This window comes from Vitis vinifera, chromosome 1, assembly GCF_030704535.1.
Source record: "Vitis vinifera cultivar Pinot Noir 40024 chromosome 1, ASM3070453v1".
Lineage (NCBI taxonomy): Eukaryota > Viridiplantae > Streptophyta > Magnoliopsida > Vitales > Vitaceae > Vitis > Vitis vinifera.
This window is the reverse complement of record NC_081805.1, coordinates 26,164,117-26,191,159: the sequence shown is the minus strand read 5'-3', so window position 1 is coordinate 26,191,159 and position 27,043 is coordinate 26,164,117. Positions and strand designations below refer to the sequence as shown.

At 32.1% G+C, this 27,043-nt stretch overlaps 2 protein-coding genes across 2 annotated transcripts; both read left to right on the top strand.

Moving 5' to 3' along the window:
* On the top strand, window positions 1-1,568 carry LOC100254080 (probable WRKY transcription factor 75). The gene is made up of 2 exons (XM_002275540.4): window positions 1-699; window positions 1,232-1,568. Exons 1-2 carry the CDS (start codon window positions 308-310, stop codon window positions 1,407-1,409), a joined length of 570 nt encoding a protein of 189 aa, XP_002275576.1. The 5' UTR covers window positions 1-307; the 3' UTR covers window positions 1,410-1,568.
* Window positions 1,569-9,713: 8,145 nt separating this feature from the next.
* Window positions 9,714-26,781, top strand: LOC100248973 (uncharacterized). The gene is made up of 14 exons (XM_002270143.4): window positions 9,714-9,992; window positions 12,048-12,121; window positions 12,915-12,992; window positions 14,828-14,903; window positions 18,919-18,983; window positions 19,423-19,524; window positions 24,180-24,269; window positions 24,361-24,435; window positions 24,544-24,576; window positions 24,673-24,753; window positions 25,004-25,066; window positions 25,284-25,367; window positions 26,108-26,143; window positions 26,233-26,781. The coding sequence occupies exons 1-14, from the start codon at window positions 9,950-9,952 to the stop codon at window positions 26,413-26,415; spliced, it is 1,083 nt and encodes a 360-aa protein (XP_002270179.1). The 5' UTR covers window positions 9,714-9,949; the 3' UTR covers window positions 26,416-26,781.
* The last annotated feature ends 262 nt before the right edge of the window (window positions 26,782-27,043 follow it).

Sequence of the window (27,043 nt, the reverse complement as noted above, 5' to 3'; positions counted from 1 at the left end):
GGGAGAGCCATTAAATTAAAAAGGAAAATTGAGAGAGAGAGAGAGAGAGAGAGAGGGGAAGAGAGAGAAAGGATCATTGTAGTGATAGGCTCCTTGGAAGCATCTCTAACAACTCCTTGAAACATTTTCCGTGCCGTTTACGCCACCAAACATAGGATGAGTTGAGGTTTGATCCCCACCCACCACACGGCCACCAAGCCCCCCAGCCGCCTCCCTTCACTATTCCACCTTTTATAATCACCCACACATCTCAAACTCTTCCATTTCTATTTCTTCTTCTTCTCCTCCATCTGTTAATTTTCTATCCATGGATAGCTTCTCCACTCTCTTTCCGTGCCCACCTTCAACTTCTTCTCCCTCTCCTTTCTCTTTTCTCTCCATGGTCAACAACAGTTCCCATCATGACTTCCAAACCCACAAGCCCAGTGATTTCCTTGGTTTGATGAGTGGCACCACCGCAACAGCTGCTTCAATGGAAGTTCCCGCCTCAGACATCACTAATGTCGATTCTCTCCAGGCCAAAGGCCTTCTTGGCTCCGATGACGGCGAAGTCAAGTCCTGCGGCAAGAAGAAGGGAGAGAAGAAGATTAGAAAGCCCCGATATGCTTTTCAAACCAGGAGCCAAGTAGATATTCTTGATGACGGTTACAGATGGAGGAAGTATGGGCAAAAAGCTGTCAAAAACAACAGGTTCCCAAGGTATTTTACTCCTCTTATTGTCACATGGAGCCAATGTGAAGATCAAAATTTTTGATCATTTGATTGAACTCAAATTTGTTAGGAAGCCCACTTGAAATGAATTCAAATCAGTCATGCTAATCAAAGCCCAGAAAAAGCATACAATAACAGTTCTTTAAATTTGTAAACTAATATTCATGTAAATGACTTATGTTTTTCATTTCTCATGACCCAATCACCAAGTTATCATGCTTTCATTCTGATCTACTAATGGAAAGACAATGATATCAATTAATATTGGAGGTTCGACTTTAGGATTTTGTGGAAAATGGCTTGGATTTGCATTGCTAATTGCTAAGTTAGCATCAAAATCCATAGAAATTATTCATCGTGTTAATTAAAATCCGGAAATATTAATTCCCATTATAGTAAGATATGAGATCATTGCAGCTGAAAGGCTGAAAAACAAGTCCAATTAAGTACTACCTTGTCTTGTAGATTTGAGATCCAAAGATTTGGTGTGACAATAGTAATTTAAGCTCATGTTCTGCAGAAGCTATTATCGGTGTACACACCAAGGGTGCAATGTGAAGAAGCAGGTTCAACGCCTATCAAAAGACGAAGGAATCGTGGTCACAACTTATGAAGGCATGCATTCGCATCAGATCGAGAAATCTACTGATAACTTTGAGCATATCTTGAGCCAGATGCAAGTTTATGCTTCCTTTTAATTAGTCCATTGATCTACACAAAAAAAAAGAAGAATACTTTGTAAATTAAGTACTTTGAGAAGTAGCTAGACTATACAATAAGATCATGTGATATTGGGGAATGGCCCTGTGTTTTCATGTAGAATATTTTAAACCAGTTAGTTTGATTTCATTTCATTTTTTATTTCTCGTCATCAGATTGTTGTGAATGTGCAAAGAAAAGAGATGTTACAAATATCATGGTGAGGAGATTGCATATTTGGATTAAAGGAGTCATAAGATATGATTTTAGAACTATGATGTGAAAATTCTAGTTATGTACACAAATGATACAAAATTAATTGTGTCATAAAGGCACATAATTCTAGTTGTGGTGCGATGGTATTGATGACACTCTCGGCTCAAACACAACCATGCCCCATTATGTTATGAGGGAATTGACTTATAGCTGAGGATTTCGTCTATTTCAATAATTTTGTCTAAATCCTCATTGTCTTCGAAACAAAGGGAAGAAAAAGATCTCCTGGGGATCCCTCTTGTTTCTATTTAATTTCCTTTGTTTTGAAAGTTCTTTCCATTTGTACATCTATTTTTTCCTAATCTTCCCCTCTCTTTCTTCGGTTTCTTGAAATTTTTTTAGGAAGAATGAGTGACAATATTATGCTTAAGTAGTAGACATAGGTAATAAATAACAAAATCTTAAATATTTGAGTCATAAAATTTTCCAATTCTAATATAGGAGATCACAAATTTAGTAGTTGATGTAAAAAAGGATAGTGATGTTGAGTGATAAGAAGCTCAACAAACTCTCTAAATATCATAAGCTAACTTGAAAAAAGTCATTTATTATTGGTTTTTTTTCTTTTCATTTGCTCAAATTGCTTCCATATAATTGATTTTGTTCAAATCTTCCTTTTCTTCTAAACAAAGGGGAGGAAATATATATATATATATATATATATATATAATAAGCAAACCATACAAAAGTCTTGAATGGCTTCTTTGATTTCTCAAAAAAGAGAAATATAACAAAATTTAGTTCAAATGCGCATGTAAAGAGTGATTCTACATGGGTTAAAGTGTTTTTTAATGCTTCAAATAGATTGATTTGTGATTTCTTTTTCCCAAGAGTGAGGTATTTAGCATATTTTAAAAATCATATTAAAAACCCATTATATACTTTTTCTTTTCTCCATATGGATGGGCAAAGTTTTAAAACACATTTTCAAATCACTTTGTGTTTTATATCTAAATATTTAAGAGCAAGTATCATTGAAATAAGTGCTACATATCAACTACACTTTACTCTTAAATAGGTCTTGATATGAGAATTTTGAGATGAAGTTACTTTTTAGGCTTGGTTTGAATCATCCTAATATGTGAAAGTTAGAAAATTGTTGTTTCTCACTGGGCTTAGAAACTATATTTTACTCTATGTTGAAAATTATTTCATATCTAGTAGACTTTTTGTACCACTAATATCCCCTTTTGGAAGCTTCAATCTCTGAGGGTATAAAAAAACGAAAACAAAAACAAAAACTAAGATAACAAAGAAATCTTGAAATTGATTAATTTAAGATACATATGATAAATAAATTTTGTTTTAAATGGACAAGGAGAGATGAAGCAGATGAAACATGACACATGTAATATTTCATAAGATAATACAATTATCATTAAAATGTATCTCACAATTTGTAGTGATAAGTTTTCGAAAAGTTATTTAAAATCATTTATAGGTGAATAAAAAAATTGAATTTCAAAGTGATAAGACACTCACGGAATTCAAAATAAAATGTCATGTTATAATATAACATTTTCAACATTGTTTTAAAGATGCATTCAATAATCATCACCCATAACTACAAATAAGGGCCCCTCTATTTTACTAATTCCAAGAAACATCCATCTCTCTTTTACTAATTACAAGAACCATTTGTCTCTCCTTAAATTCAAAGTCAAGTACATGAGGTGCATTCTCAAATGTAGTGGTTCATTCAAGTCTTGCACTTCGTTCCTGTCCAAGTTATGTATAATGTATATCATGCAATTCTAAAAGTGTGTTTGATGGTGTTTCTATTTAAGGAGTTTTGTATGAAATTTTTTTCTCTAAAAATGTTTATGGTAGAATAACTCATCAAGTGTTTTTTTAATTTTGAAAGTCCTTTTTAAATTTTATTAATGGTATGATTTTTTTTTTAAAAAATACTTTTTATATTAGAAGCGCTTCTTGAAAACATTATCAAATTGACTTTAAATATTGTGTTTCATTTTACGTCAAGTATAAACTATGAGTGTATAGTTTTGAAGCATCCAAAGCTTTTGTAGGGAGTAGAAGACATTGGATTTGTGTTGATTTGAAATGCTACTGTTACAATGAAGTGATTGTTGTACCATGGGAAATGATTATGATTACAGGTAAGCTTTTAAGAGGAGCTAATTTATTTGAAGGATACATAGTCAAACTCTAACACCCATATTTATGAGTTTTAATTTTAATTTATTTTACATACTTATTAGTCCATATATTGCTAATAATCTGCATAATAATAAATGTATCATGAGCTTTGTTTATAAAACATACCTGAAATGTGACACAAAAAGTAAAAAAGAGAAGGTTGTTTTTTTATAGAAAAGAAAATGATAAATTAAAAACATTTCTTCATAAAATGAGTGGATATTACACTTTATTTGAAATGTGTTTTTGAAAATAGTTTTGAAAATTAGGGTTGTTTGCTTCCTGTTTTTAATAACTATTTTATGTTGTTGAAAATAAAAAACACAAAAAATTTGTTTGGGGAAAAGGGTATGCTTTTGTTTTTCGTGTTTTTTGTATTCTCGAAAACCATTTTTTTGAGAATAATAAAAATATGTTTCTATTGTTTTTTCATTATTCAAATAATAGATTGTTTTTCGTATTTTCTCTTCCTTCTTTTTGTGTTTTCTTAATTTTTTTTTGTGTTTCCACAAAGGTGAGCTCCACTCAACCACCACATCCTCACCCGCAAACCCTTTTTTCTTCCTTAAATTATTAAAATTAATATACTTACACATGGTGACAAAGTAATCATTTGTTTAAGAAAATTATAACAGTGTAAAATTTTAAAATTTGAATATTTTTTTAATTTAAATGAATTGTGCATATGAAAATTATTTATATATTTATAATATTAAGTTAATAGAAAAAAACATTTTATTAATTAAAAAATAAATAACTTTTAAATATGTTTTTTGTTTTACTTATTCTATTTTTTTATTTATTAACTCAATCAAACATGTTTTTTTTTGTATTTGAGAACAAAAACTGTTTTCCATAATTCAGTTCCCAAACACATTTTTCATTCTAAAGATACAAAAAAAAAATGTTCTTAAAATTTGTTTTTTAGAACAGTTTTCAAAAACAACAACCAAACAAGGCCTTAGGGCCTGTTTGGTTGGTGTTTTCAAGAACTGTTTTATGTTCTTGAAAACAAAAAACACCAAAAACTTGTTTGGTAGAGAGAGTAGTTTTTGTTTTTGTTGTTTCCCGTGTTCTCAAAATGGCACTGTTTAGAGAATAACAAAATGGTATTTTCCCCGTTTTTTTACTGTTTATAGAACAAAAAAACCCACAGTCGCGGCTTCTCCAGTTTCAAAAAAACAAAAACCTTACTTAAGGACATGAAAATCAAACGGGAAAATCCAGGCTTGACGGGTAAAACACCTCAAGGAAAATGGAAAAAAAAAAGGAAAAAAATGGTGAGAGTGAGCAATGGGGGAGATCTGTAGGAGAAAAAAGAAAAAGGAAGAGAATCGGAAGAAGAGGAGGTGTTGAATCACCAAGAGCTGTTTCTCTTTTTAGACCTGCTCTTTCTCTCTCTCATCCGGACTCCAAAGCCTGATTAAATCCAGTTGATGACCATGGACCTCCGTTCTTTTGCTTCCCTTCTTCCCACCTTTTGATCTCATGAAAGCAAATATAATTGAAAAATTATAATAAAGTAAAAAGTAAAAAAATAAAAATAAACAATAAATTCAAAATTATTAAATTATTTTCTATATACTACTTCAAACTTATTTTAATTTTTCCATATGATTATATAATTTAAAATATATAAATTTTAAATAATTTTAATGGTATATTTTTGTAATAAATCAAAATAAAATAATTTTTTTAATTTAAATGAATTGTGTATATAAAAATTATTTATAAATTTATAATATAAATTACTTGAAGAAAATATTTTATTAATTGGAAAAAAAAACATATTTCAAACATATTTTTTGTTTTACTTATTCTAAAAACCTTTTTTATTAACTAAGCCAAACATGTTTTTTTTTTTTGTTTTTGAGAACAAAAACAGTTTTCCAAAATTCAGTTCCCAAACATAATTTATTTTCTAAAAACACCAAAAACCGTTCTTAAAAATTGTTCTCAAAAACTGTTTTTCAAAACAGTTTTCAAAAACAGCAACCAAACAAGCCCTTAGTTTTTAAAAAAATTTAAATGATATTTTGTGAAATAAAAGTTTGTTAAATAACTTAAAATGTTATTAATTTGTTTTTTTTTATGTTTTTAAATAAATTTTATTATAATGTTTTATATATTTTTAATCATTTTTCATATTTATATAATTAGTTTTTTAAAATAACCCTGAAAAAATAATTGAAAAACAACTAAAATATGTTCTAAAAAAATACCACTTTTTTTTTTTTTTTTTTGTCAAACTTTTCTTCATGTTGTTTTTTAGAAATTTAAAAATTATCTTCAAAAAATAGTTGAGCCTTTAGTCCACTTGACCCAATATATGCATTGAGGTCAATGATTTATTGGGTACTTAATTAATATTTAGAAACATTTCAAACACAAGAAAAACAGATCATTATTGAACTCTACATCATTGAAAACAAAATTTTGGCACCAGTTTTGGAACTTTTCTTTAGATTTAAAAAAAATAGTTTTTAAATTTGAAAAACACATCCAATGATCATCTAGAAAATGTATTTATTTTTAGAATAAATTTGATATTTTTTTAAAATAAAAAGTTAGAGAAAATTATTTTTTATATTTTAATTTTTGAATAATTTTTTCCTTGAATTAATTAAAAATTATTTTAAGAATCATTTTGACAAACTGATTTTTGAAAGCGTTATTTGAATCTTCTTCTCCATGCATAGAATCCTAGTTTGAATAAGTCTTAAAATTTACGAGATAGAAAGAAAAGGATGAAGCAAGCCTTCTGCATGGAAGAGGCTTGTGTAAGTAGCGTTTTAATACTTGGGACCACCCCTTTGCGGCTAGTGCTTAGACATCCATACTACCAGACGTGGCCCATTTGCTTCCACAAGCCAAAATTTCAATCTCTTCGGGTTTGAGATGGGCTTCAAGATTTTTCTCACCTTTGAAAGGGCTTTTGCAACTATGGCATATTCCAAGGTATGAGTACCCAAGGGCCACATTTCTTAGCACAATACCTAAAGCTTTTTGCTATAGTGCTTTTGTTAGCAACATTTTTATAGAAATATTTTCTAAAATAGTTTTATATTGGAATATAGAGTGAAAAAAAAATTTATTTTGATAATATTTTTTATAGTATATTATATAACAAAATATTAATTTTAGAAGAATCGTTGAATCACTTAAAGTGATAAATTTTTATAAAAAAAAAAAAAGATTCCATGTATTAGGATGCGTTATTAAACATTAAACATATTTTTAAATTTTTGATAGTGATTGGTCAAAAGATAATAAAATTGCGTATCATATTTTATTGTTCTTAAAATTATCTTCTTATTTTTTCATTTTCCCTTTTGTTTTTTAAAACATACAAACACAATACCTACTTATTCTTTAAAATTATTTCCCAATTCACTTTGTTTTTAAAAATAGTTTTTAGAGAATAACAATGAAACGAAAAATCAAATTTTTAAAAACAATTTTTTGTTTTTTTTTTACTTGATATATGTTATTATTGGTCAACAACTATGTAACATTTTGATGGATTGCTTTATTTTTCTCATTTTTAAAATTTATGTTCAAATTAAAATATGAATAAAAACTTACTTGAATTGAGGAAGGCTACTAGGTGAGTTGCTACGAGACTATGACTAAAAAAGTGATTTATTTATTTATTTATTAAAAGTAATTTACTTTTTGATTTTAAGTTTTTTTTTTCATGACTTATTATAAATTTTTTACTCAATAAAAAAAGTTAAGATATTTAACTTTTTCTATGAAAAAAATAACATATTGATTTTTCTTTAATTTTTAATACTTAATATAAATAAAATATTATAAAAACAAAAAACTTGATACCTAATATTATTAAACATTATTTAGTTTTAAGTTTTATTTGGCCTAAATGTTCTAGGCCTTGTTTGAATTACCATTTCACAATTCGATAAACCCCATTTTAAGCTTAGTAAAAGGTTTTTAGAATGGTTAGGTAATTTCACAAAAGGAATTTGTTATACTTTTTTATAACTTATTACGAAATTTTTGCTCAATAAAAAAAATCAAAATATTTTACTTTTTTAATGGAAAAAGTAATATATCGATTTTTCATTATTTTTTAACATTCAATAAAAATAAAATATTATAAAAACAAACAATTTAATACTTAATACTATTTAATTTAAGTTCTATTTCAAATTGAGTAAAAAAAACAAAAACTACATAAATATTTGGGCCTTGTTTGAATCAACATTTCACAATTTGAAAATCCCCTTTTTAAGATTAATAAAAGGTTTTTAGGATGCTTAGGTAATTTCACAAAAGGAATTTCTAATTTTTCTTTTTCCAAAAAAAGGTTAGCAAAGAAGTTCTAAAAATATTATTTTTTTAAAAGCCTTTTCTAACCTATATAAGAAAATATATATATATATATTTTTTAAAAAGACTTAACAAAGAAGTAATGACAATATTTGTTTTATCCTTTTTTTTTTTCTATAAAATTATTTTTTAGCTTATATAAGAAGAAAAATTCTAAATCCATTCACCAAAACTCCACCTACATTTATAAAATTCTTTTAATAAAAAATATGCATATAAAATACTTTTTTCGAACTTAATAAGGAAGTTACGATGAAATTGTTTTTTAGCTTATATAAAGAAAAAAAAAAATTTAAATGCATTCATCAAAGATCCTCGTGCGTTCATCAATTTTAAAAAATAAAATATACAAATAAAATACCTACCATCATCTTCAACCTCACTTCCATCATTTCTTTCTCTTCCCTTCATTTTCTTCTTCAACCTTTATTAATATTTCAAAGAAAATAAAAAAATCCCAATCAATTTGCCGAGTGAACTGAGGCAACGCTTGCCATGCAGTAGTTATCAAGAACAAGATAAGAAGACAGAATAACAGGCTGAACGGTGAAAATCCACTTCAATTAATATTTTCATAAATTATGAGTAATCAAATATTAATAATATTTTATTCTCTTAATTTATAAAATAATATTTATATTTAAATAAATCAATTTAAATCAAATATTAATAATATTTTATTTTTTTAATTAATTAAAAAATAAAATAGGACACACGGATGTGTTATCTCAAGTGAAAAAACAAAATTCCTCATTGAATCTCATATTAGATAAATAAAATTAAAAATAAATTCAAATAGTATAAGTTGTTTGTTTTCTAAAATTTCATCATTAGTCAATAATAAAATATAAAAATTCTAAAAAAATAAATTAAAAGGATAAAAATTTAATATAATTATTTTTAAATACCATTTTTTCTCTTATAATATTTTTTAGTTTTTATGATTAATTTTTATTAGGATCTATTGTTTAAATTAAACAAATTTTAATATATATGTTTGTAAAAATACATATTAAATATACGACTATAAATTTTTATATTTTATAATAAAATTTTATTTATTATAATTGGAGGGCTTAATTAAAGACTAAAAGTATAATATTAAAAAAAAAAAATTAAGAATTAGTTTTGCAAGTTCGGGTTGAAGTTACCCCTTTATAATTTGCATATTTATTTCCTCATTTGATATTTTTATTTCTTAATTTTCTATTACATGGTATCTCAGAAAGAGACTTACGATAAATATGCTAATTCAACAACTTTTTGTTTAATTTATTGAGGCATCAAATTCTCGTTAGCAGAAGTCAAGGGAACGAAAAATTAGCGGTTCAACAAGTATAGCAATTAGATATAATTTTTATTTTTATTTTTATTTTTAATTTTTAAATAAGAATGATAATAAGTCCTATTTAAACTTCTTTTGAAAAAAAAAATAATGAATTTAAATTTTATTTAAAAATTTTAAAAGGTAATTTTAAGCACATAAAGCATATCCATCCTTTGTGATATATTTTGGTAACTTAACAAAAAAACGGAATCCATCTCTTTTAGGGTTGATTGTAATTTTTATATAAAATCAAGGCTCCTTTCAACAAACCGTACAAATAGGGTTGTTTGTGTCTCTCAGTCCGATTGATGCCCAGTTCTCCACTGGATCAGAAGCTGCTTTCTTCCTCCCCAAGCTTCAAGGCTTCGATGCTTTAGATTCTCCCATAACCATCGATTTCGCCGCACGAACGCATATCCGGCGATGGCTCTCCCTCTCGGAAAGCTTACCCTCCTCGTCGGTGCAGGTCCGTACCTTCTCCACTTTATTATTTCTGGTTTTAGTTTTTGATCAGTTTTATCAGCCTTTTTTTTTTTTTTTTTTTTAGCGATTTTAAATTTCCATCGTTTAATCGATTTTTTTTGGTTATTTTATTCCGTGTGTTTGTGCTTCTGATTTCTCTGCACTCCTATTTGATCGCCGATTGAGCCCTAGCTTGGTGGTTGTTTGTATCTGTTTGACCGAATAGCGATTTAGGGTTTTGGTCCAGTACTACATTCGAGTGTGTCGTGATATGACGAAAATAAACATTGCATTGTTGGAAAAGAAGAGTATGTTTGAGCTTCGACCTTGGGTTCAGTTGGGCTGTGTCATTGCTATTTTTTACCTATCCAAAAAAAAAAAAAAAAAAAAAAAGAAGAAGAGGATGTTTGAGGCTTTTTCTTTAAATTTTTTAATTTTTTTTTTTGGTGAGGGAATTTAGGTATAAGAGAATTATTAATGAGTATGATCGGGATGTGTATGACATTTTCCCTTTGGACTAAAATGTAAAGCAATAAGCTTATCTATATCATTCCATCTGAAAACATTGGATACTTGATTTTTGAAAAGTTCAATTTAACAAAATACGAGTTTATAATACAGGTTCTTCACAAAAATTGAACTTTTTAAATTTATGGAGATATAACTTTTAGTTCCAAATTTTTCTAGGCATATGTACTTATATGTGTTGTTAGTATATGCCTTCACATATCCTTTCCACAGTTTCACTATATTTTCAAAATTAATATATTAGGTAAAATCTTTTGTTCATTAATTAATATCATTTTAAATGTCAAAATTCAAATCATTTAAATGAAAATTCCTCGATGTTCATTGTAAGAATAAATTTACTCAACTTTCAATATGACTTTTGACAACAAAATGTAGTTTTTTATACCGGATTATTTACCTCTCTCTCTCTTTTATGATAAATTTTTAACCTTATCATACATTTTAAACAAATAATATCATATTTCTTTCCAAAATTTTTTTAATATGATTTTTCTTAAAAATTATGAAAAAAATTGTTAAAGATGTATGTATCATTATATCTCATATAATGTATCATATATGTATTGTAAGATACTTAAGATATGATATAGATTCTGATACATATTGATTTTTATATAAAATGTATTGTATTGTTGTATCATATCGTGCATCATAAGTTTTTAACAACCATGATGCTAATTTCTTTTCTCCCTTTTCAGTTCCCATTTTGTTACCTAAATGGCCCTTAAATTCTTTCATGAATTGATACTATTGATTTAGATGATATAGAACAATTGCCAATAAGAAAACAAAGAAAGAAACTTAGGTGAAAAGATGCAAACTTAAACTTCAGCATGAATTGGCTGGCTTTCTATTCGCTTCATGGTTACATGGATTCAGTCTTTTTTGGTGCTTTGATATACATTCTCATATGTATTTAAAGATTATATTATGAAATTTATGGTGCTCAAGTTGGACATTTGGTGGGTCTTGAGGTGTGAGTTTCTCACAAGTGCCCCTTGCATGGAGGCTCAAGTTTAGAAGATGGGCATCTAAAGATTCTCTTTGGGGTTTTCAGTGAAGATTGGTTGAAACTGGTTGTCAAGTATATGAATATAAAAGGCAATCCTTTTTAGTTGATTTATATTTAATTAGGAAATGGATGGTTTTTGTGACTAATTAAGTACATGTAACTCCAAGCTTTTTATGTGTTCTCTATTGTGTTACTTCCATAGTCTCTTCAGCTAGATGATGTCATCCAAAAAGTTCCAATTAGTGTTTATACAATTTTTTGAAAGAGAATGCTACATGCACTTTTGCAATGCATATTAGACTGAGGATCTAATTTGCAATTGAGATACCACCTATGGTCATGATGTCATCCAGAAAAGATCTGTCCAATATTTTTTTTCCTGTTTCTTTCTCCTACGATAACAGTTTCTTATTTTTTACTCCTTTAGGAGTTCTTTACTGTTCAAGTTGATTAGTCATGTTGCCCAGTAAAAAATATACTACCTGCTTACCGAATAAGTTATTTCATGTTGTTTAGGTATTGTTGGGTCAGTTCTTGCAAAAGAAGGGCGCATGTCGGATGTCTCTAATTTTTTCTCAGGTGCTTTCAAGGTATTGCTCTATTTGTGGGATGTCTCAGCAGATTTCTATCTGATATATTGGAATTTATACACTTGGCTCTAGGAATTACCTATCATAAAATTTCCATCATTATAGAAGTTTTTTTTTTTTCTTTTTTTTTTTTTGTTGTGTAATGACATGAGAATTTAAAGAAGATGAAAAAGGGGGAAAAAAAAGAGGAAACAAAAGAAAAGATAGGTTCTCGGAAGTCACATGTAGGGTTCCCAAAACAATCATAATACAGAAGAAGACAATCACACCCTCAAAAGAAACAAAATATACACTGAAATTTTTATTAGAATTCCAGTTCTGTGCTTTAAAAGGCTAATTAGGCATATATAGACTCTTATGACTCCCTTATGCACTAGGACAACTTTCTTAATTCCTTACCTTTCTTGGAAAAAATTGGAAGTTTAGAAATTAAAAGAAATATAAATTTTCCTAATATAATAAAAGGACAAAAGAAATAGGAACTTGACAAAAAGTTTCCTAAAATAAAAAGTCTGTCTTGACAATGAGTAAAATATTAAAAATTAATCCTACTATAATAAAAGACTTTAGATAGGACAATGCCATCAACCTAGCTTTGTTTTCTATTTTTGTGAATAAACCCTAGGAGTACATTCCTCATCAATTGGTCTTGGCTGGTTAGAGGCCATTTTCATTTTCTCGTGGAGTAGTTTTTACTAGTTTCATTTCTTTCATGGGAAATAGGAATGTTATTCTTTCATCTTCTCTTTTCCATTACATATGATTCTGATAGTATAATTTTCCTTCACCTCAGATTGCTTTAAAGCAACTTAAACAAGATGATTCAACCTCACCAACTGTCAAGCCTAAGAACGATGCTTTGCTGGCTCAGGTTTGCATGTTGCCCTTGAGTCTCGAGTGATGCTCATTTATTTATGTTATTTCTTGTACACTAGTAAAGCTCCATAAGCACAACCAACTCTGATTTGTCTCTCTTGTTTTCCTGGAACATGAAGGAAATGTGTTATTGAGGCTTTCACTCTGATTTTCTTTTCACAATTTTTACTTAATTTTATGTGGTTTGTGAATTGAAAACATACTGTTGTTTACTCTGCATGAGATTTAGGCAATAAATGAATGTAGAGTATCTCTATTGTTAATAATATTTTCCTGCTTATCAGAAAAAAAGGGAAAAAATGAATGTAGAATATGTTGATTGCTCTTTAAGGAAAAGCATGTAGGAAGTTGCACATATTTACTTTGCCTTTGTAATGAAGAAAATGAGTCTATTGATCATATCTCGTCTACGGGAGATGGACTGTTGGATTATTGTCTAGGTTATTCTCTTTGTTTGGTGTTTCTTGGGTCCTTCCCATTTAGTTAAAGATGTCCTTAGTTTGTGTGGTGCTTTTTTGGGAGCCAAGTTCAAGTGTGGGGGTTGATTCCTTTAAGTATGTTTTGGACTACTTTGAATAGCCTCGGGATAAAAATCTATTCGATCCTGATATTCATCCTCTAAATAAAATTTAGTTGGATCCAAGGAGACCATGTCTTCATCCACATGATCCCACGTGCCCAGATCAATCGGAAGTTTGATTCTACTCGAACTACTCATTTTCAAATGATATCCACATTCTTCGCAAATATTTATTTTTTACTTTAAAAGCTTGATTTTAGCTTTAAGAGCATTAGAACTACTTTCTCTTATACTTAAATCACTACCATTTGTGCTAGTTAGTTTATGAAAACTTTTGCTTTCACCCCTAGTTCTGCTTTGACCACAAATGTTATCATGAATGTAATTGTCATTGTAATTGTTTCTACCACTTAAAGAACTTTTGAAGGAGTGGTGAGATCAAGCATGGAGACAAAGGAAATGCTTCTTAAGACTTTGTTTTTGTGGTCTTGTGGTGGTTCAGGTTCTTTTTTCTCATTTTTATTTTATTTTATTTATTTTTAACTTGTGAATGGTATAGGGATTAGTTAGCTTCGGTGTGATTCTGTTTTGTTTTCAGGTGTGTTGCTTGTGTACACCTTGTACATGAGTTGTGATCTCTTCTATTTGGCACTTTTAATATAGCATCTTTTTTTGCTATCTAAAAAAGTGAAAACCTTGATGTGCCATTGGTGTCAATTTCAGGAGAAAGCTGCTTAAATATTTGTTCCACCTTTCATTTGGTTGTTTAGATTATTTCTGTTGGTAATTAATTTCATTAATTCTCTATGAGTGATGAGATTTGTGTCTACAACTCTTGGAAACAAAACTTTTATGTGCTTGACAACTTTCTTATATTCATAGAGTTATCTCAGCTAAACTGTTTGTAGTTAGTTTGTTGAAATGATTAGCATATATGGCAAAGAAATAAACTACCCTTAATGGTCCAACAACATTTAGTAGGTTCCATTTGCCAATCACAAGGTGTATCCCAGTTCTCAGTGAGTTTAATACATATGGAGCAGTGGTTGTAGCTTAGAAGTATTACTAGAAAAAAAAAATTTAAACCCTAAGGAAGCTAAAGTGTAGTTTATTTGTTTGCTACATTTGCTAATCATTTCAACAAATTAAGTGGCTTTTACTCTATTTGTTGGACACTTCTTTTAGAATTTATTATAGTTGTGGTCTTGCAAACTGACTAGTTATTTCAACAAATTATACCACCTTTCTCTTGTTTTTTTCCTATAAATTCTTGTAATTGCAAATTTTGATTGAACATATGATTTTTACAGGTTAATAGCTTGAGACAGGAGTTGCAAATCTTGGCATCAAATAGATCAATTACAATTGTAACTGCAAGTGGAACAGGTTCAGTTTTAACACATTTTATATATGAAATCTGATTCTACGCAGGCATATCCACTATATATTGTGTTTTAAGCGTGGTATTGAGTCTTATACCTTGAGGCTCACTTCTGCCTCAAGGCAACACCATGTAACTTAGCCTTGAGGTTGTAACCTCAACATTGTGTAATCAAGGCTTAACCCTCACCTTATTGAGGTGATATTGAGGATTAATTCTCAAATATTTAAAGGATTTAATTGGTTTAGGACCTTTATGAGATTTTTCTATGTATTTTATGAGAGGTTTAAGCCTCAATATTCAATGGTTTTAATGAGTTGTGCTTTTTTGAGGTTTTGTTATGGATTTGTGAGTTTTGTCTGAGGTCCAAGATTAGGATTAAGCCTTTTACAAAGTAAAGGCATAGTTAGCTACCAATTTACCCTTTAAAAGGAGAGGGAAAAGATAATGAAAAGAAAAAGTAAAGAAGTAATTGGCCATTGTAGTAGTTAGCTCATATATAATCATGATCTTATTATTGATAGTTAAAGGAAAAAAACCCATTGCAATTGATGGATGGAAAAGAAGAATAGGTGAATATTAACACTGATTAGGGTATAAAAGAGCAATTGGATATTATTCTGACTCCTTAAGGATCCTACTAGGGATACTTACAGTAGTGCTGAAGATTATTTGATGAAATCATGAGGGAGAGTTGGATTTAGAAGAGATAAAAGGAATTAAATTAGAAATTATTAACAATGACAAATAATTAATTTTGTTATTATTAATAATATGATTTTTTATTATTATTATTCAAATTTCATGTGGTTTTATTTGTATTTGTTCAATGATTAAGATTTTTTCCTATTTATTTTTTAAGTTGAGGCTTATCCCTTGTTTTGCCTTGAGACTTATTTTTTGCATCATAGGAAAAATGCCTTAGCACTACCTTTAACCTTTTAAAAGATATATCTGTATATATATGTGTGTGTGTGTGTGATTAGCAAAATGCGCGCAATGATAAACACAAATGAAAACTGAAGGTTACTCAAAACACTAACATTTTGCTATTGGTATGCTTGAGTTTACATATTTCTACATTGTGATACTCTTTGATTTATTCTTTAAAATTTAGGCAAAATATATTGTTGAACTTTACAACACCTGACATTAGCCATAAACATGGCTTCTTTTATTTTGTTTATTTATTTTAAACCAACACCTGACATTAGCCACGGATGTGAACCTGAGTTCTCATGTTTTTGTGTTGGACAACCATTCACTATATTAAAAGACTGGACTGACGAAGAGTGCATCTAGGTTGGAATCCCCTTTTACTGAAGAAGAGATTTCTAAAGCCATTTTTAAGATGGATAGGGATAAAGCACCGAGGCCTGATGACTTTACCATTGCAGTGTTTCAAGATTGTTGGGATGTGATTAAGGAGAATTTAGTGAGAGTGTTCGATGAGTTTCACAAGAGTGGGATTATTAATCAAAGCACTAATGCGTCCTGCATAGTTCTGTTACCCAAAAAAAGCATGGCAAAGAAGATATCAGACTATAGACCCATTAGCTTGATCACTAGTCTTTACAAGATTATAGCCAAAGTGTTAGCAGGGCGTCTAAGAGGGATACTTCATGAAACTATCCATTCCACTTAAGGAGCTTTTGTTCAAGGGAGACAAATTTTGGACGCAGTTCTCATAGCCAATGAGATAGTGGATGAGAAAAAACGATCAGAGGAGGAAGGAGTTGTCTTCAAAATTGACTTTGAAAAGGCTTATGACCATGTGAGTTGGGATTTTTTGGATCATGTGATGGAGAAGAAGGGGTTCAATCCTAGATGGAGGAAATGGATGAGAGGCTGTTTGTTCTCGATGTCTTTTGTAGTCCTAGTGAATGGAAACGCTAAAGGGTGGGTTAAGGCATTTAGAGGTTTAAGACAAGGAGACCCTTTATCCCCTTTTTTGTTCACCATAGTAGCAGATGTATTGAGCAAGATGTTATTGAGAGCAGAGGAAAGAAATGCCTTAGAGGGTTTCAGGGTGGGTAGGAACAGAACAAGGGTGTCCCATTTACAATTTGCAGATGACACCATTTTCTTCTCTAGTACTCGAGAAGAAGACTTGCTAACTCTCGAAGAGTGTTTTGCTAGTGTTTGGGCATATTTCTGGACTGAAGGTTAACCTTGACAAAAGTAATATTTATGGCATTAACCTTGGTCAGAATCATCTTCATAGGTTGGCGGAGTTGCTTGATTGCAAGGCTTCTGGGTGGCCCATACTCTACCTGGGTCTTCTTCTGGGTGGGAACCCCAAGTCTGGTGGTTTCTGGGATCCTGTGATTGAGAGGATCTCGAGCAGATTAGATGGGTGGCAAAAGACGTATTTATCTTTTGGAAGTAGGATAACTCTCATTCAATCTTGTCTCACTCATATGCCTTGTTACTTCCTTTCTTTGTTTAAGATTCCCGCCTCTGTGGTAGCAAGAATTGAGAGGTTGCAAAGAGATTTTTTATGGTCTGGGGTTGGGGAAGGCAAAAGAGATCATATAGTTAGCTGGGATGTAGTGTGTAATCCGAAGATGAAAGGGAGATTGGGTTTCAGAAGGATTTCCTCGTGGAATTCCGCTCTCTTAGGGAAATGGTTGTGGAGGTATCTTAGGGAGGGTTCAACGCTGTGGCATCAGGTCATTTTAAGCATTTATGGATCACACTCTAATGGTTGGGATGCCAATACTGTTGTTAGATGGTCACATCGTTGTCCTTGGAAGGCTATTGTACAAGTCTGCCAAGATTTTTCCAAGTTTACTTGGTTCATGGTAGGAAATGGGGAAAGAATTCGGTTCTGGGAAGACTTGTGGTGGGGGGATCAACCTCTGGGGGTCCGTTATCCAAGACTACTTAGAGTAGTCACGGATAAAAACATTCCTATTTTTTCAATTCTTGGATCCACTCGCCCTTTCTCTTGGAACTTTAACTTCCGCCGTAACCTTTTCGATTCCGAGATAGAAGATTTAGAAAGTCTCATGCGGTCTCTTGATCGTCTACATTTATCACCTTCGGTTCCAGATATGAGATCTTGGTCTTTATCTCCTTCATAACTTTTCAGAGTCAAATCTTTCTTTCTTGCCTTATCCCAATTTTCTGGTTTGCCTTCAGTTTTCCCTACCAAGTTAGTCTGGAATTCTCAAATTCTTTTCAAAATCAAGTCCTTTGTATGGTTAGTGGCTCACAAGAAGGTAAATACTAACGACATGCTACAGTTGAGAAGACTCTACAAAGCACTTAGTCCCGACATTTGCATGATGTGCATGAAGCATGGAGAAACAGTAGATCATCTTTTTCTTCATTGCTCTTTGACGATGGGGTTGTGGCACAAATTATTTCAGTTAACAAAGACAGATTGGGTCCCTCCTAGGAGCATCTTTGACATGTTATTTACCAATTTTAATGGTTTTGGATTTTCTAAGAGAGGGATTGTTTTATGGCAAGCTACGTGTATCACTTTAATATGGGTGGTGTGGCGGGAAAGAAATGCAAGGATTTTTGAGGATAAAGTAAGGAATTTAGAAAACCTTTGGGACATGATTCATTTCCTTGCTTCTCTTTGGGCTTTTTGTTCTAAGGTTTTTAAGGGGATTCCCCTTAATGTGATACATCTTGATTGGTTAGCGGTGTGTAACTCCAATGGGTTGGCCTAACCTAGAGCAGTTGTTTGTTTCTACTTTGTATTTTCTCGCATTTGTTTCCTTGTAGTTTTGTTTTTCTTTGGTGGGAGGATTCCTCATCCTTCTCTTATACTTCCTTTTTATCAATATATTCCTTTGTCGTTTCCTATAAAAAAAAAAAAGGCTGGACTGACATGTTTTTCTCAAGGCATCAAGGGACACCCTCTTGTGCAGGATTGTTTGTATTTTCATTTTTTCTGACAGTCACAGCTCCTACCTATTCATTTATTTCATTAGTTCTTGTAGCACCTTGTATTATACCATACTAGCTCTTGAATGTTTTTTAACTTATTTTTATGATGTGCAGGTAAAAGCAAATATGGTGTAGTGGTTATTATTGTCGTAGTAGGATATGGCTATGCCTGGTGGAAGGTAATGACCTCATATTCTTCTTATAATTTTCATCAGTCAATGGATAAAAATACTGCAAAATATCTTGATATACAGCCATAGAGTGTGCATGTTTCATGTCTGCACCTTATATTTCCAGTCAGTTGGGTAGCTTCCCATAACAAAAGAAATACTAAGGCTGTGAGCTTTGCTGAATTGAGGTTCAGTTGTTCTGTTAGATGAAATTCAACATGCCATGAGTTTTCTAGCATGGCCTTGGTTTTGGATTCTCAGCTTAATTTGGTTGAAAAAAATTCTCCAATACTTTAATTGAATTTGAAGTGCTGTTATAATACTCTCCGTAGTTTTTGGGGTTAGATTGTTTACTGTCAAACCAAATCATATTTCAATAAGAGTGCATGATAACGCCTAAATGTTTATTTGTGATTAGCTGATCGACTAATTGCAACTTTGAATTTAGGGCTGGAAGCTTCCTGATATGATGTTTGCAACGAGGCGTAGTTTATCAGATGCTTGCTCTTCAATTGCTAAACAGCTTGAGAATGTTTATTCATCAATTGCAGTAAGTTTCTTTTTATGTTCTGGAATCTCATCCATCCTTTAATTTTTTCCATGATGTTTACCTGTTCAACAGTATCTCATAAAGGTAGCTATTGTATACCAACAGAGTCAGTACACTTCTGAGCACTCTCATGGAAAAAGAATACTTTTGATTGCCAGTTTATGTGGATATGAATTCAGTAATTTATGTTGCTTCCTTTTTTAAAGGACTTGACAATTGGATGCTTGGATTGCATTTCTGATTTTGTATTATTTTAGTTCATGATACATCTTTGGGAAATCAGGTTGATCCATCTTTTAGATGCTAGCATTAGCACTAAAAAAAGTGTACATAGGCAGGGGCTATATGCCTTTGGTTGACTTCAGGTCTTTGTCAAGGGAGGGAGTACTTTTGCGTCCCTTCTTTTCTGCTTTTTTTTAGTGCTCATTGTATATGACCTGTGTAATTTTGTGTGCTTTTTGCGTTTATATAATACACTCTCTTATTTATCAAAAATAAAATAAAAACTATGAACATATAATCTGCCAACTGGGTTGAGGGTGCTACCCAAAAATTATACTTTTATGTTAGTGTGTGCTTATGAGCTTATGAAGGAACATACATGCAAAAAGATGCACTCATCATTTCAGGTTTTTCTGTTAACAATTGTCTTGTTTTTGAGGTGTCCCTGTACATGCTTTCTTGCTATATGAAACTACTTAGAGGGGAGGGGTGAATAAGTAGACTGTAGACCTTTAAAAGTTAAAACTTTAGTCCCGATTGATTGTAAAGGCCCAATCTTTAATTACTAGACATTTGTTAAGATGTAGAAAATAATAAATCAACCACCACAATACCATATATACCAGGAAACCTCTTCAAAAATGTATTTCGTTCGGGTAAAACCATTGGTCTATTTGGCTGCAAGGGCAATCACTAAATCTTAAGGAAGTACAGGATTTCTCCAAATTTGAGATACACTCCTCCAGAGTCTTATTCTTGATCATGCTTACACTCTCCACATCCTTGATGCAGCAAACTCCTATTACCTTCTTAGTGTATTGCTACGTTGGACTCCATTTGAAGCGCATGGTTCAAAATGCCTCACCTTTCTCTAGAAAGGTTAATCTGAATTTTCGAACTTCTAAAATTTTGAGGTTTTTTGATGAAAGATGATACTGCAGATTTCTGACTTTTTCTCCATGTATATGAAAGTTTTTTTTCTTTATAGTAGACAATCAAAACCCTGAGTTTGAGTAGAAGACATACCTCTAAATACTGGGACAAGTGGCCAATCAAATTATTTAAAAACAAATTTATTTTAATGAAAATCAGAGAACAATCAGTGGGTGCCGGATCAGTCCTTGCAAATTTAAAAACCAGTGTTGATTCTGCTACTAGGGTGATTAATCATCCTTGGGGGTGATTGGTTGGTCAATGTCCTATCAACGGGACAATTGATGGTCCTTGATGGACAATCAGTCAGTTCTTTTGCAGTTCATATTTTCTGCAATTTTTCACTGCTTACAGACTTCAATCATTACAAAACCCAGAACCAGTACATTCACCTTAAATGTTAGTGGAGATCCCAAATCAATATCATGAGCGTGTTTGAAGCTATGCCTTCGCTATTGAATTTGAATAAATACCCAGTTCAGTACCGGCAAACCCCAATTTCTGGCTCGGATTGGAATTGCCAAACCTAACCAAGCACCAATAGTCCCTTCCTTACATGATAGCTCTTCATTTTTTTTTGATAGGTATACATGATAGCTCTTCATTGCATGCCTCATCTTGAATCATTTCATCTGTTAAGAGTTTTGACATGCTCTTGTTTTCAACTTTTTTTTAGTTCTTATTTCATTTTGTGTTTTAATTTTGTTTGCAGTAAGCGTGTATTCAGTATGCGACATGCTTATTAGATTCAATAAAGTGCAGATAAGGAAATATTTTCAAAGTTTATCATTGTACTGATATGATGTTGCGTGGTAAAAAAGTTTGGTGGTGTCACAGTGCATGAATCCTTATAATGGACTTGAGATAAAAGAGTTTGGCCCATGAATCTGACATGTAGACATGGAGTGTGGCTTTTATCACAGTTCTTAGAAACATATTTTTTAGTGGGATAATGTAACTGTTGCAAGAGAATTGAAATAAAAAATGTACTGTCCAAAATTTTGATTTCTGTTGCTTTTCTGGCGGCATTGTCCTTTAGTCTTTGATGGGCCACACCAGGAAGCGGTAGAGCATTCTTACAAGGCAAACTGCAACACCAACGTGCATAAATATATATATATATATGAAATAAAAATTTGCTGTCCAATATTTTTATTTCTGTTGCTTTTCTGGCGGCATTGTCCTTTAGGCATTTGATGGGCCACACCAGGAAACAGTAGAGCACTCTTACAAGGTAAACTACAACACCAACATGCATATATGTGTATATATATATGGTATTATAGGCACGTTTGATTTTGCCGCTGTGGATATTTCTAGTGAAGGTTCACTAGAAATCTTCTGTTTTCTGGTGCATTTCCACTGTAACGTTTTCTGTTTTGATCAATGGCACTCCGGTGGGATTCTTCAACAGTACAAGGGGGCTGCGTCAGGGGGATCCACTTTCTCCCTATTTATTTGTGATCGGGATGGAGGCTCTTAGTAGACTCATCTTTAGAGCAGTGAGAGGGGGGAATCTTTCAGGCTGCAAGATAAAGGGAAGAAGTGGAGATGGGGTTTCGGTCTTTCATTTGCTGTTCGCTGACGATACTCTAGACTTTTGTGAAGCTTCCCAAGATCAGATAGTTTATTTAAGCTGGTTGTTGATGTGGTTTGAAGCCATCTCAGGTTTGAGAATCAATTTGGATAAGAGTGAAATTTTGCCCGTGGGGAGAGTAGAGAATCTAGAGGTTTTGGCTCTTGAGTTTGGTTGTAAAGTGGGAAGACTTCCAACTTCTTACTTGGGGCTACCTTTGAGTGTGCATCACATGTCCGTGGCTGTTTGGGATGGGCTGGAAGAGAGATTTCGGAAAAGGCTTGCCATGTGGAAAAGACAATTTATCTCTAAAGGAGGGAGAATCACTCTAATTCGAAGTACTTTGTCAATTATGTCCATCTATTTGATGTCTTTACTGCATATTCCAAGATTGGTTAGTTTAAAATTGGAAAAAATTTAAAGGGATTTTTTGTGGGGTGGGGGAGCTTTGGAGAGGAAGCCTCATCTAGTAAAGTGGGATATTGTATGTTTGGACAAAAGGAAGGGCGGTTCGAGAGTTAAACGTCTTTCTACTCTCAATAGAGTTCTTTTATGTAAGTGGAACTGACGCTTTTCGAATGGAAGAGAGACTCTTTGGAAGCATATTGTTAGTAGGAAGTTTGGGGAGGAAGAAGGGGGTTGGTATACTAGGAAAGTGAGGGAGGGTTTTGGAGTAGGTTTTTGGAAGGAAATAAGGAAGGAAGGGTCTCTTTTGCAAAACAAAGTTGTTTTTTCTATGGGGGACGGTAGAAAAGTGAAATTTTGGAAAGATAAATGGTGTGGGAGCTTCGCTCTTTGTAATTCTTTCCCCTCTTTGTATGCCTTTGCGGCTTTTAAAGAGGCTTGGTTAGTGGAGTTGTGGGACTCTTCGAGAGAGGAAGGGGTTTGGAGCTCTACGTTCTCTAGGCCCTTCAATGACTGGGAGGTGGAGGAGGTGGAGAGATTACTTTTGACAATCCAAGGAAGGAGGCTTAATCCTAATTTGGAAGATAGAGTGCTATGGAAAGAGACTATAAAGAGATTTTCTCTGTCAAATCTCTTTATAGTGCTCTAGTTTCAAGAAGTGTTGTTCAGTTCCTAATAGCATCATTTGGGGCCCCTGTGTTCCTACTAAAGTGGGTTTTTTTTGCTTGGGAAGCCTCTTGGGGTAAGGTGTAAACTTTGGATCAACTTAAAAAGAGGGGGTGAACTTTAGCTAATAGATGCTTCCTTTGGTGTGTGGAAGAAGAGTCTATTGATCATATTTTAATTCATTGCACCAACGCAAGAGTTTTATGGGAGTTATTGTTTGCTCTTTTTGGCGTTATTTGGGTCCTTCCTTATTCGGTTAGAGATACCCTTCTTGGTTGGCGTGGTATTAACATGGGCAAGAAACGTAGTAAGGTGTGGATAGCAGCCCCTTTGTGTCTTTTTTGAACGGTTTGGAAGGAAAGAAATAGGATTGCATTTGAAAATGAGGAGCTTTCGATTCATAGGTTGAAAAATTCTTTTGTATGTAATCTTTGGTTTTGGACTAAGTCGGTTGTAAATGAAGGACCTCTTCCTTTAATCAGTTTTTTTATTGGTTGGGTTTTAGTTGAGGGTTGGTTTGTATCCCCTCTTCTTTTTGTTCTTGCTTTTTGGTGCCTCTTGTATACCCCCTGTATGCTTTTGGGTCAGCCTTAAGGTGCCCTTTTTTCTAATATACATTTTCTCTGTGTGTTTACTTATCAAAAACATATATTTCTAGTGAAGATTCTATGTAGAACTGTATAAATTGCTTTAATTGACTGTATTTAGAAATTAGCATTTTACTTGAGCAACTTGGAATCTCACTGGAGAAAACTCATTAAACCAGATTAGTCGATGTATTCGGAATTATAATGAAAACTCACAATATTGTATTATTGTATCTGAATAGAGTTCTGATCTGCTTTTTTTGCAGGCAACCAAGAGGCATTTATCTTCCAGAATTGACCGTGTCGATTGTAGTATAGACGAGTTTGCAGAACTTACTTCTGCTACCAAGGAGGAGGTGAAACCTACTTAGATATTAGCTAGTTATTGATGTTTTCTATTTGTTGAGGTTTCAAGTCAATTTACATAACATTTATTTTGTGCTTTAGGTCTTTGAACTACGAGGTGGCATGAAGATGATCGGTGGGGATGTTGCATCTGTTCAGAAAGCTGTCCAAAATCTGGTGATTGTCTTCAAGATACTGCTTTTACTTTTCTGTTGCTTAACCACATGTATAAGCTTGTTCCTGGATGTGAATTATAGAGTAATTTTGATTATTTCCATGTTTCAGGAGAGTAAAATAATTGAAATAGAAGGGAAGCAGGTACTAACTATATCCACAACTGAACTTGTGGCATAGGAATAAAATTTTTGTATTCTGTCTTATGGCGATGGCCGTGATTTCTTGTTATTTGCTTAGGATATCACAAACGAAGGACTAGGGAGACTCTGTCATTATGCCTGGAACTTGGAAAATAGCAGAACAACAGAGCGGATTCAGGCATGGACTGAACTTCTACTCTTTCTTCTGTGTTTTCTTGTAATAGTTTTCTATTTCCGGTTTTGCTTTTTACTATTTGTGAGACTTAATAATCTTTTTGTGAGACCACACGATATAATTTTTCCTGTTTGAATTTTCTGCCAAAGAAAATCTCTGCACTTTGCATGGTCTTAGGCCTCATAATTGGATATGATTATTCCTCTCTTTTTCCCCTAATATTTTCACTTTGATTATATGTCCTCTGCTGTAGGCATCACCATCCAGTTCTTTCAGGCCAGCTCTTGAGTTACGACAAACTACTCCTCCATTGAGGGTAAAATTTTCTCCTCCAGCCTGTGGATAGAATAAATTAGATTAACATGTGTATGCGATTGTGGGCGATTGTTGGGTGTTGGAGATTGGTTTTTGCTCTGTTTTGTCTTGGTTCTTGATCAAAACCCGAAACTGTTAGTGGAAGTTATGTTCTTCATGTCACTCAGCTCTGCTTCTCTGACTACTGCTCTTTTTATTCTATTTTTGTGATGTAGCAGACTGAGTCTTTGCCTCCTACGGTTCTATCCCTGGAACCACCGCCATCTCCCTCAAATCCCTCAAATTCAAACAGATCTCCTAAGGTTTGTAAATTTCTCATAGTAGTTAAAAAGAGATTAATATGCGATAATCACTTTTTCAGCTTAACAAGAATATCCCACCTACTAGATACATCTTTTTTTTGGTGTTTTTGTGCATAATGGGTCCACCTCTTGTGTTTTCATTTGAGTCATATTTAGTACATGAGAATGAGGAATGAAAATAGATATTTTCTTTTTTATTAATATATCTCAATTGAATATGAATGAATTTGGTGATTTCAATTCTTGTGTTTGGATGTATATAGGAATATAAGGTTTGAATGATTATTTGTTTTTGTTTCAATGTTTAGTAACACTGAAAATGAGAATAAAAAAATAAATAAATTGATCTCACCCATAGTTTAAAATACTTTTTTATTTATTTGAAGAGAACATCTTTTAAGAGGTTTTTTTTGGCTAAAAAATGAGATTAAGAATAATAATATTTACTTAATAAATAAAAATTAACTGTAAAAAATCATATAAACTTAGTGAAAATGAAAGAAGAAAATAGTAATTTTAACATGTTTTGTATCATTTTTGAGAGATAAATTGAAATTATTTTTTGTCATTCTAATAGTCGTTTAAGTTATTCAAATATGAGAACGGATGAAAAAAGAAATGAAAATATTCATTTGCATTCCTCATTCCTATGTATCAAACATGGTATTAATGTGGAAGCAAGCCTTTCTTGGAGATAATCTTTTTCCCCCTTCCTGATTCAAGTTTCCATTTTGGTTCAGCCACCCCTGCAGAATGCTGCAGCCTCAGGCCTCAAGGTTATCATCTCTAAGCTTCTATTTATTTTTCCATCACCTTCGCTGTATCTTCATGCATTGAGTTTCTAACAAATCTTCATCAATTTCAGGAGCTTGATGGAATTTCAAAAGCGGCTGAGACAACAAACACTCCTGAGGTTTCAAATGGGATCGGAGGTTTGGAAGAGACGAGGAATGGGTCGTCAGGTTCTAGCCTGTTCGGAGTGAGACTTAGCTATCCTTCTTTTATTACAAGAACACGCAGTGCAACACAAGCGTTCGCATCCAAGTAAAACTGCATCCATAAAATCTTTTTTTACGTTCATTTCTATGCTACCTGCCTCAGGAGGAAGGACTTCTAAAGTTAAGGCTGCAGCTGACCTTAGGCCCCTTCCCTCATATAAACATAAAATAGTGTGTGCCCTTAGCCAAATCCCATGGAAGCAGTGGGCACTGAATTTTGTAGAGCTGGTATTGGGATTACAAGGTCAAAATTAGAATCATTCTTGGGAATTTAGAACTTTGGGTTAAAAAATGTCTATATATAAGTAGTGGGAAATGGAAGGGAAAAGGTAAATAAAGAGGTTTTCCTTGTTCATCATCATGTGAACTCTGAATTTTGGATATTTAAGGTCAAAGAGTTTTTATTATTATTATTATTTTTTGTGTAATGAGTTGCATTCATCTCTCCTTGGTTAAGACAATTTGAAAAACATAGGGGAATGCAAGAAATAAAAATTGTTTATGGGTTTTCAAATTATTGCAAATTAAAGTGGATAACAAATGCTTACCGCCAGAAATTAATTTTCACCATTATTAATTGAAGATCCTATGTTTTTAAATCTGTTTTCTTCTTTGGATCAAGAATGTAATACTTTGTGCCGGCTGTTGCTCTACTTCATTCCAGAACTCCAAAATGTA

Excerpts from the sequence above, each read along its gene's own strand:
- LOC100254080 (XM_002275540.4), top strand. The coding sequence starts at position 308 with ATGGATAGCTTCTCCACTCTCTTTCCGTGCCCACCTTCAACTTCTTCT. Across the intron at positions 700-1,231 it reads AAAAACAACAGGTTCCCAAG|AAGCTATTATCGGTGTACAC; the intron begins GTATTTTACTCC and ends CATGTTCTGCAG.
- LOC100248973 (XM_002270143.4), top strand. The coding sequence starts at position 9,950 with ATGGCTCTCCCTCTCGGAAAGCTTACCCTCCTCGTCGGTGCAG. Across the intron at positions 12,993-14,827 it reads ACGATGCTTTGCTGGCTCAG|GTTAATAGCTTGAGACAGGA; the intron begins GTTTGCATGTTG and ends TGATTTTTACAG. Across the intron at positions 25,067-25,283 it reads AAACTACTCCTCCATTGAGG|ACTGAGTCTTTGCCTCCTAC; the intron begins GTAAAATTTTCT and ends GTGATGTAGCAG.